General features: G+C 37.4%; 1 protein-coding gene across 12 annotated transcripts in view; it reads right to left on the bottom strand.

Annotated features, from left to right (window-relative positions):
- Positions 1-4,632: 4,632 nt before the first annotated feature.
- The window catches only part of ADGRG6 (adhesion G protein-coupled receptor G6), a 151,598-nt gene continuing 145,686 nt past the window's right edge, over positions 4,633-10,544 (bottom strand). For 8 of the 12 annotated variants that reach the window (XM_035296879.3, XM_035296882.3, XM_008995170.5 and 5 more), the window contains one exon: positions 4,633-7,937. In XM_035296879.3, the coding sequence (XP_035152770.1) occupies positions 7,759-7,937 (179 nt within the window). In that variant the 3' untranslated portion in view covers positions 4,633-7,758. Of the gene's footprint in view, positions 7,938-10,264; positions 10,311-10,544 lie in introns of all 12 variants that reach the window. The other 4 variants (XM_035296883.3, XM_078370823.1, XM_017971439.4 and 1 more) reach the window with 1 other exon arrangement.

Raw genomic sequence — 10,544 nt, 5'->3', positions numbered from 1 at the left:
GTAACAAATGTTCCACTCCAGTGTGGGATGTTGATAATTAAGAGTATGCATGTGTTGCAGGAGATACATGGGAAATCTCTGTGCTGCTTTCCCAATTTTGCTGTGAACCAAAATTACGCCTTAAAAATTCTTTAAAACAACAACAACAACAAAAACAGCAACACAAAGAAAATGGCTGCTTGATGACCAAACTCATCATCCCTTGGTCCCAGATCGCCCAAAGGCTGACTGCACACCTGGATGCTGGGATCCATGAGATCCTGCTGTGCTCTTACATTAAATTCCTAATATCAAAGCCAGCTTCAGCCATAAAACAGTTTCTGAGACAATTGCTCAAAAGCAGAATTTCCTGTATATTAATCTCAGACTTGAGTTGAGCCAGTTCCTTTCCTGATACTATTAAGAAAGACTGACAGTTACTATCAAACTGCTGTCTTTTTGTTCTTATCCCATTTTCCCACATCATTTAGGGTGACGTATAGCAACTGGGGTAAAGGGGCTTGAAGAGCATAAGGCTGATACTTTTATTCTTTGCATTTTATTTCTATTCCATGTTCTTGCAAACCACTAAAATCCAAGGTACTTTGATATCTACTTTTCTAAAATATACAATGCAAGTGGACCAGGTCAACTACAAATTTCAATTTAATTCAATAAACATTAACCGAGCACATGCTACTGCTTATCAAAATGATGGCTGTGAACATAACCCAATGCGCAGGACTTTAATCATATCATTCAGTAGAAAAGTCACATGCACATGAAATTTAAAAACACACATACAATATATATATGGAGTCAAATATAAGGCACTTAATAAATATTCATTGCAGTTAAGTGCCATGGCAGACAATGCATTTGCTCCAGTTGGGTATCACTGATTACATTTCAGATCTTTATAAATAAACCAATTATTCTTTGAGTTTAAATAGTTTCAAATGTGTAAGAACTGTCAGCTCTCTTGGTGGACTCTTCCTAGGAAGGCTCTGTGCTTTGCTTTGCAACCCTCAGAAGCAAAACAAGGCTGAAGTTATTTAGTATACATGATTGATTGAGGGTAGGACAATGAAACAAAAAAATATTACAGTGTTCTAGAGGTCTTTCTTATGCTCCTAGGGTATTTAAACTCTTGATTTTGTTATTTTCACACACAGTGTGAATCAGATACTACAAATATCAATATTAAAATGTATTTATGAGACTATCAGGCCTAGTGAGGTGGCTGACACCTGTAAGCCCAAAACTTTGGGGGGCCGAAGTGAAAGGAATACCTGTACCCAGGAGTGTGAGACCAACCTGGGCAACACTGTAGACTCCTCTACACAAAATATTCCACCACAGGTGGCATATGCCTGTAGTCTCAGCTACTCAGCAGGCTGAGGTGGGAGGACTGCATGAGCTTGGGAGGTTGAGGCTACAGTGCGCCGTACTGTGCCACTATAACATAGGTGACAGAGTGAGACCGTGTATCAAAAAAGAAAAGAAAAGAAAAAAAACCAAAAACAAAAACAAAGACAAAAAGAATATTGACTTTTATTCTAATTGACATCTGATTTTATAAAAATCATTTTCAGTCATTCAGAATGAAAGTCAAGCCCAATAGAACATGCAATTTAAAAGATTTAAAAGATTTACAGCACATCTGAAATTATTCATCATCCATTTATTTACGAGTGACTAAAATATATCCTTGACCAATAAGGTTTGAGACTTTAGAATATTAAGTGTTTAGTTATGACCCTGAAACAAATTAGTTTTTCAAAACACATCAAGTAAAATATTTTAATAAAATGATTTGGGAACTATCCTTGTAAAAGTCACCCTAAGGGCAAACATTATTTGTTTATTTAATCTAATTTTGCCAGGGATTTGCATTCCCTGGGAGGTTGTTCCAATCCCTTTACTTTGTACCCAGATCCCCATCCTAAAACCATCTATCTTGCAATATCCAGCAGGTGAAACGAACCTCTAATTATTTTACTGACAAAAATCAGGAAACTCAACAAGCTTTCCCCGATATCTACAGCTTTGTCTTTTCTAATAGCTTGTGTTTCAATCTCAGAAGAAGATAGGCCTCTTCTGTTTCTCATCCATTCTCCCTTTACCTCTAGAAGGTGAGGCTGGCCTGCCATACCGATCATTCACTCTCTCCTAATGCTTTCCATTTTGCCTTTGAATATTGTATTCTATAAAACAAGTGAACAATTAAACTTCATAAGATACCTGCCTTTATGTTTATATCTTTTTAAACAATTTACCCTCTCTTCTCCACCTTTTCACATTTTTTGACATAAGCAGCTTCTTTTTCTCTTGAAGACTTGCTTCTTTCACAGGGCCTCCTAACCCCACCCCATCTGGAAACAACCAAGGTGTTCCCTGCTGTTCTGAGTATGGCAAGCTAGCTGCTACCAACGCATGGGCTGGCTGCCACTTTGAAAGCCTTCTGATAGCATTGCCACTTCTGAGACCTGTGACCTCCCCCCAGTCACCGTTCCTCAAATTGCCTTCTTGCTCTGTTGACTTTTTCAAAATGCTCCTCACTGTTCTCTCCAAGGTCAGCCCCTCTTCATTCCAATGCTCCCACCACAGTCATGGTCCTCAAGCCCAGCTAGGATTGGGTTCCTTCATTGCCCAGAAGCCTTTAATGCCTCTGTGTCTGCTGCTAAGCTAAACCCTCTCTAGCCAGCCACTTGGGCTCTTCACACAATGGCTGTCATTCCTCTGTAACCCCTTTCCACACCCTGCAATCAAGTCAGCTGCAACTCATTTCTACCCATTTCTTTGGACGTTCCAATCTCCTTGTATAGAATCTTTCCTTACCCTCAGGAGAAGCCGATCAGAATCTACTAGAACTTGAAAGACCAAATCATCGCTACTGGTTTGCTAGTCCAGAGCTTTTATCTGAAGCTCCAGAAGCTTCTGATAAATGAATATCAGGGCATTTATCCTTGCCTTGGATTCCCTTCCTTCACCAGGTTGTAGGTTCTTTGAAGGAGGCAGCTAAGGAAGCTGACACAGAAGAATGAACAGAGTCAGATGAATTTAGATTCAAGTCCTGCTCTTACTGTCTCTGTGGTCACTGGTCCCAGGCATGTTACTTACTATTTTTAATCACCTGTTTCCCCAAATGGAAGAGGGAAGTAACAACGTGTCATAGAACTGTGGTGAAAATTACCCGAGATAGGAAATAAACATCTGGAATCCAAACATAGTTATAAAATTTTTGTTTTTTGTTCTGTTTTGAGATGGAGTCTTACTCTGTCACCCAGGCTGGAGTGCAGTGGCACAATAGCTCACTGTAACCTCCACCTCCCAGGCTCAAACAATTTGACTGCCTCAGCCTCCCAAGTAGCTGGGACTACAGGCATGCACCGACATGCCTGCCTAATGTTTGTATTTTTAGTAGAGACAGGGTTGCACCATTTTGGCCAGGCTGGTCTTGAACTCCTGACCTCTACCTGCCTTGGCCTCCCAAAGTGCTGGGATTACAGGCATAAGCCATGCGTGGTCACGGGTTCATATTACTCAGTTTAGGTTGGGGCTGCCTATGGTAACCAAGCATCCTTTTTTCTTTATTTTTTTTGCAGAACAGGCTATATAGAATATAAATGCAAACACTTGAAAATTTCACGTTTATTTTTCTCTAGGGAAGCCAAAAAAGAACTGTTAACACTTATTATTCTTCCCTGAAATGAAGATGGAAGGAGAAACGAAAAAAGGGAGAGAGAAAGGAAAAGAGGGGAGAAGTGAGAAAAGGAGGTTGGTGGGGAGGAGGAAGAGAGATATTTAATGTTTTTATATGAGAGAAATAGAATGTTAATCAACTGGAAATAGAGAAGTGCTTCCAAAACACTGCATTTATAAAGCCCAGTTCCTCCAGATTTCAAAAATATTACCAACACAGGTCAGGCTGTAAAGCAAATAAATGTTTTCCATTTGTTTCCCAATTCAATCCCTTCAGCTTTCTGAAGTAACCTGCACATAAATGACTGTAGATGAGCCTTAAGCAACTGCTTGTCTATTTTCTTAACATGGCTTGGCTAGAAGTTGTGAACATTGGCTCAGAAGACCTGGTTTAGCAGTGACCATCAAAACACCTCACAACTTTGCACTGGGCATACACTTTGCTGAGTAGGGCAGTAAGCAAAATTGGCCTTTGGCTCACCGCATAAAAAAGTTATCCTTAATAACCACAGTAAAAGGAAGTGGGGAGGTTCTGTTCTCATCAAGTAAGTGAAGCTAGCTAAAATGTATCATTTGCTAAGCCTCTCATCATCAAAATAGCAACTACATATGTGAGAAAAATATCCCAGATCCTATCTTCTACAGGTTACTGACTCAGTAACCTTTTGAGGATGCTGAAGACATTCCCCAAAAGAAATCTGCATTACTTTTAATCTGCTATAAAGCTTGGCTTTGCATCAGTCATCCTAAGAAATTCTAAGAACGTCAAAATGTATTAATCTCTAGTGAACTGAATCTCTGTAACATACTCATTCCAAGTGTTTTGGCAAAGTAGCCCTATGTCACTAGCTTAATTGGTGGCAGGTTATTTTCCAGCTGTCAAATAATCTTTTCCTATTAAGGAATCAGAAGGAAAAACATTCACTCATAAAGAAATTGAATAACTTGGAACATGAACAACATAAGTATTTATTTGAAAAACATTTTTCATTTAAGTAAAATGGCAAATTAGCTAGAGTAGCTTCTTACTGCTAATTCTATTTGCACTCACAGTCACCTTTATTCATCATATTCAAAGATATTGCTACCAAAAAGATTTCACAAAGCATTTAGAAAAAAATATATACAGTCTCTCTAATAGAAGTTAATTAAAACAACAAAGCTAGGCAATGTCAAGCTAAGATAGGAAACCAATTGACATGTATAAACACAAATAAATAAATATGTACAAAAGAATCTATGCCAACAATAGATAAACTCTTTACAAAGCAAGTGAATGGTAACAAGAATGGAAAATATCTCAGGATCCTAGACTATGATTCTAACACAATGTAGTTTAAAAAGAGAGAAAAGGAAAAGAAAACATAAGGGAGAGTATTAACTGATGCTATCTTCAAAGGCAGGCTGAACTAAATTCAGGCTCCCCAGCTAAATTCCTGACCCTCTGTTCTGATGGGGCCTAAATGGAGATGAGAACTGAATGCTTAGAACTGATGAGAGAATTTGGCTCAATCTTTCAAATCCATTTACAAATGTTTCCCTTGAGCAATTTCTTAATTTTTTTCTCATCTGGTTATTGGAAATTTCTAAAGTGGAGCTGACACTGTCAAATATGAAAAAAATATTTTTCTGGAGCCATATGAATATCAGTGCAAATCAAAAGCAAAGCCATTTTGAAGGTATATATCTTAACTGCTATTGACCAAATAAGCACTTTGGGCAGAAATCTGACTAATCTAATTAGTTGAAATCTACCACGAATGTCTAAGGTTTGGGGGGAAATGTATATGAATGTTCAATGACTTAATTTTCATCCATATATAACCTCTGCCAAAATAAGCAGTATGTTAATACATGCCTATTGAAAAGGATTTGGCTCTACTGTAGTGAATCTCAGTGACCTTAGATTTACTATTCTTTTCTACTGAATACAACCTTCCCCTGTGAAAGCCAAGCTGGGTAATGCTCGTGTCTCCAAGGATGGTGTTGCAGGATATTGCAAAATGGAACAGTAACAAAAAACCCACTGCCTCATTATCTCATCATCTGCTGGAGCCAGGCAAATAGCTTCATGATTGAAGCTCAGCAAAAGGTGAGAGGTCCCTTGGGTTGCTGAGTAGCCTAAAAGCTCTCCCATGTCTCATATTGCAAACTGTTTTTTTTTGTGCAGAGAAAAAGGCCTCTAGGTTCCTGGTTTCTAGACTTTGCCTTTAAGCAGACTGGCTTTGACAGAATGTCTCCTTTTGTTTTTTTTTTTAACTGCATTTTAGGTTTTGGGGTACATGTGAAGAACATGCAAGATTGTTGCATAGGTACACACCAGAATGTCTCCTTTTCTTATCACTTCCGCTGTTGCCTCCCAGAACCTGATACTTCCCAGATAACTCAGAGAAAATGTGAAAAGGCACAGCATGCACTGAGACGGATTTCTAAGAAACCGCACAGGACTCCATCGCCTAAGAACAATTACAATGTGGTCTCCTACACATTCATTAGCAAGCAGGCATTACTCAGAATAGTCTGAGAGTTAGACAAGCTGAATAATAGTATGCATGGCTTCTATGCAGCAGTCTGATCCATAAATAATACACCATCTATCTTGCCAGACCTCCTCAGGCTCTTACATACTATAATCAGAGGACTGACACACAAGCAATATTTAGACTAGCTATTGCAGACCCAGCTGTTTATAAATTATTTGGATTATTATAAGTCACCATGTGTCTCACTTCATATTCCTTGGAACAAAACTCTCAATAGGGGAAATAAGAGGTTTTCATTTGTGCAATAGGAAATATCTGAAAGTCTCTAAAGCAAGGACAGAACCAGAGAGTCTCAACTGTGTGTCTCCTAAAAGGAAAATTCCACTGCATACAGCATGGCTAATGGAAATTCTCCTTCCTCCCACAAGCCTATGGGCTTAATATACAGTAGAGAGCCAAAAGTAGAGGTGTAATGGATTCATTCTTAAACAACTCCTGGGAGGTCCACATTGATGGAACATCGATACTAAACTTAACTTGAATGTATGGGATTAAATTATACTTAATGCTTTGGCCTTATGCCTTGAATAGAATAAGTAAAATATTAGAAATGTATATAGCGGCCGGGCGCGGTGGCTCAAGCCTGTAATCCCAGCACTTTGGGAGGCCGAGGCGGGTGGATCACGAGGTCAAGGGGTCGAGACCATCCTGGTCAACATGGTGAAACCCCGTCTCTACTAAAAATACAAAAAAAAATAGCTGGGCATGGTGGCGCGTGCCTGTAATCCCAGCTACTCGGGAGGCTGAGGCAGGAGAATTGCCTGACCCAGGAGGCGGAGGTTGTCAGTGAGCCGAGATCGCGCCATTGCACTCCAGCCTGGGTAACAAGAGCGAAACTCAGTCTCAAAAAAAAAAAAAAAAAAAAAAAAAAAAAAAAAAAGAAATGTATATAGCCTCATCAAGGTCAATATTTTGGAAAACCTTTCTTAAGCATGTTATGGTTCTGAAGGTGTAATATTTAAAATAAAAAAAATCCTTTTTAATCTTTGGGTCAAGCAGTAAACAGTCTTTTCTGCCTGTGGTTGAAATGTCACTGCAAATGAGAAAATGGTACTGTATTTACAGATAGAAACACTGGAATAGAATTTGTGGGCATCCAAAATAGTTACTTTTTTATTGTTGAGAAAGAAGATGCAGAAAATGGGTACATCCTGACGTAAATATTAGGTAGAGTAAAATGAGCTCTATCTAGGGTCTGTCCTCAGTGTGGCTTCTCCATTGCCTCTATTTTAACGTCTCCCTTGCATTATGATTACTCTGATTCAATTATATATTAAGAAAATCATAGTTTCTGGGCTACTGAGTCATGTTGCTCTCAGTACTGAAGTTTTAGTGATGATGACAACTCTTCCATGGAATAAATATATTAAAAAGAAAAATTATGAATTTCATAAAAGCCTTAACAAAATACATTCCTCATATATATGCAGTTATCTAGGTAATAGCATATTTACATCAATAGTTGCAGCTTTCACTGATTGCAAATCTTCACATTTCTGCAGACTGATTTCTTTTTCTCACATTAAAGACATTAAAACTTAGTGCTGTGGCTGAAGGTGTCTGACATGATAATATTTTTATAGAAGTTATCTGAATGAGCATTGCAATAACCCTTGACCTTATCAATGACCTGATGGACAGGGATGATTGAGGTTTGTTCTCCATCAGCATGGGCCAGTTTTGACAAGGACTTGTCCATGGAAGTATTGTCTGCAAGAAATGATACAAGAAATGAGGTTCAAGATGAGCTGGTGAGATGCCTACAGGCCTCTATACTGTACACTCTGTTTTGCACATTAAAGAAGAACAAAAGAAAATAAAGCTCCGATTCTGTCTTAGATTAGGTAATAGGCAACATTAAACTTCCATGTTTTTTTTCTTCTAAGTACACTCCTGATAATCACTAAATGTCAACTGGCCTTCTAGTAATTTGTACTGTGGCTTACTATAAGAAATATTCTTGAATATGGCAGAGCCAATGAAAAAATAATTGGAAAACCACATCAAAAAAATATGCACTATATACAAGACTACATAATAAAGGAATTAAAATGTGCTGAAATACTTGTGGAAGAAATGGTATGACATCTAAGATATGTTTTCGAATAATATAGGAAGGGAAAAATGGGTGGGGTGTATAACTGGCTGTAAGTTGATGGGAATAAGGGGATTCCTAATAGTATCCTCTCTACTTTTTATATATGTTAGACAGTTTTCACAATAAAAATTTTATAAAATTAAAGGATTTTGGAGAAAAAAGCAAATGAAAGTAAATATGAAAGGCTACTTCGAACATGTTTTCCCATTTTTTTTACTTGGATAATTGGAATATAGCAAAAAGGATGCTTTTTGTGAATTATTATTTTAATTGTAGCATTCAAAGTTATTAATAAAAAATGATTTATTTGTATTAATTATCTTATAGTTTCAGAGTGATGCCATTGCTAATGACACTAATATTAGAACAACTGATAGTAATAAAGGACTGCTAAATACTTTTTTAATACAATTTTCAGTATCATATATTTAAATGTTATTTTCCTATACACCAAAACTTTGTAAAATTGGCTAAGATAATGCTCTGAAATTTACTTAAGCTCTATTATCTGTAAACATATACAGTTGTCTTCATGTATCCTACAAATATCTTTTAAGTACCTCCTTCTTCAAATACGCTTTAGAAAGAAGTACCTCCTTCTCCAAATACACTGATAAAGAAGATATGAACTTGGATAAAGTATTCAGTTTCCCATGTATCTTCTCTATACATTGTGGAAAAGGCAAAAACTCTATCCTGAAAAACTTTTAGAAATCATGGCTCCAAAATTAGAATCTTCACTTCAAGGCATTTTACAGTTTGAATATGTTGGACTCAGTATGTGACAAAACATTTAAAATCCACCAATAATTGGTAAAAGCCATCACCATCATGATATCTGTTGTCTTTGGAAACTATTCAAATTGCTCGACTGTTATTTTGTGTTGAAGCAGATACTAAATAAAATAAGGGCTGAAAAGGGAAATGGGATGCTCAACCCATACTAAAGGATGCAAGAGAGAAGAACAGATGGTTCATGGAGAGAATGGGCAAACTGAAGCATGGTGGAACAACTGAAGCATTTTCCAATGTTGGCGAGGAAAAGGCTCAAGGAGTCATGACAAAAGGCCCCTCCCCATTAGGCTCTCAGCAAGCTGATTGATTCTGAGCTTCCTTTCAGTTCATGTATTCACTAGCCATTGGTTTTCTGGTGGGGATTTTTCTATTGACTTATATATCAATACTGAATAATTTGTGCTTGGTGTTTTTAGAAAACCACATATCCTCAGAGAGATGTCAAGGATATATTCACTCTGCTTCCTTTGTAACTTCCAGTGGCATGTACTTTTAGAGATTATGAACAGCTTCTTTTCAATGTGATCCAATTTAATGGGTCAGTTTAATAAAGCAAAATTCTGAATGAGGGCTATATATTTATATATGCCACTCCCAGTCTTCTGGTTAGATATTACATTATGGTTAATAAAGGCTTTGATTATAGTTACAAGTCTGAAAACCAGGGGCTAGGGATATGAACTATTATTTGACCTATGCTGAAATTTCAAGCAGAAAACAATCTTCACAAAGCAGGCTTGGAATTGACAGTTTCACTTATATGACTTCTATGAATGTACCATGACATATCCAGCAATCCATAAGAGTAGTGGAAAAATAAAGCATCTCATGTTCTACAACAAATCTTTTCCCAAGTACTGCTTTTTGTTATTATTTTACATGATGTGTAATCCACTGACTCCAGACCATGGTACATTTCCTAGAAGGAGCAGCTAGCAGACAACCCATGCAGAGAAGAGCCAGCAAAGACACACTATCATTCAAAATTTCAGAAATTCCAGCTCAACGCAGGAATGTCATTGTGCTAGCTGAAAAGAACAAGCCATTTTGATGATGCAGCAAGAATCTTAGCTTAATCCATGCATATATTCTCTTATCACCTTGCAAAAAAATTCATGCATTCAAAAAAGTAATGAAAGTTTACCTGAATGATCCACTTTTGTTGAAGGAATGCTCTTAGGAGACATTATCTATACCATAAACATATGAATATCTAGATCAATTCCAAGAAATGAACCAACTAGATATCCATGATGATATGCAGTGACTTTCTGCATACCCTGAGTGATCCCCAGGTTGATAACTGTTCCACTGAGAACTGGCTGGGTAGCCAAAGTCTATGTGAAGTCAGTTGACCGTAAACCAGAATTTATTATACCATTGAAGTAATACCATGTAACTAACTATATTCTCATCCTAGTTGA

This window comes from Callithrix jacchus, chromosome 4 (genome assembly GCF_049354715.1).
Source record: "Callithrix jacchus isolate 240 chromosome 4, calJac240_pri, whole genome shotgun sequence".
Lineage (NCBI taxonomy): Eukaryota > Metazoa > Chordata > Mammalia > Primates > Cebidae > Callithrix > Callithrix jacchus.
The sequence above is the reverse complement of the archived record's forward strand: the minus strand, read 5'-3'. Positions and strand labels throughout refer to the sequence as shown.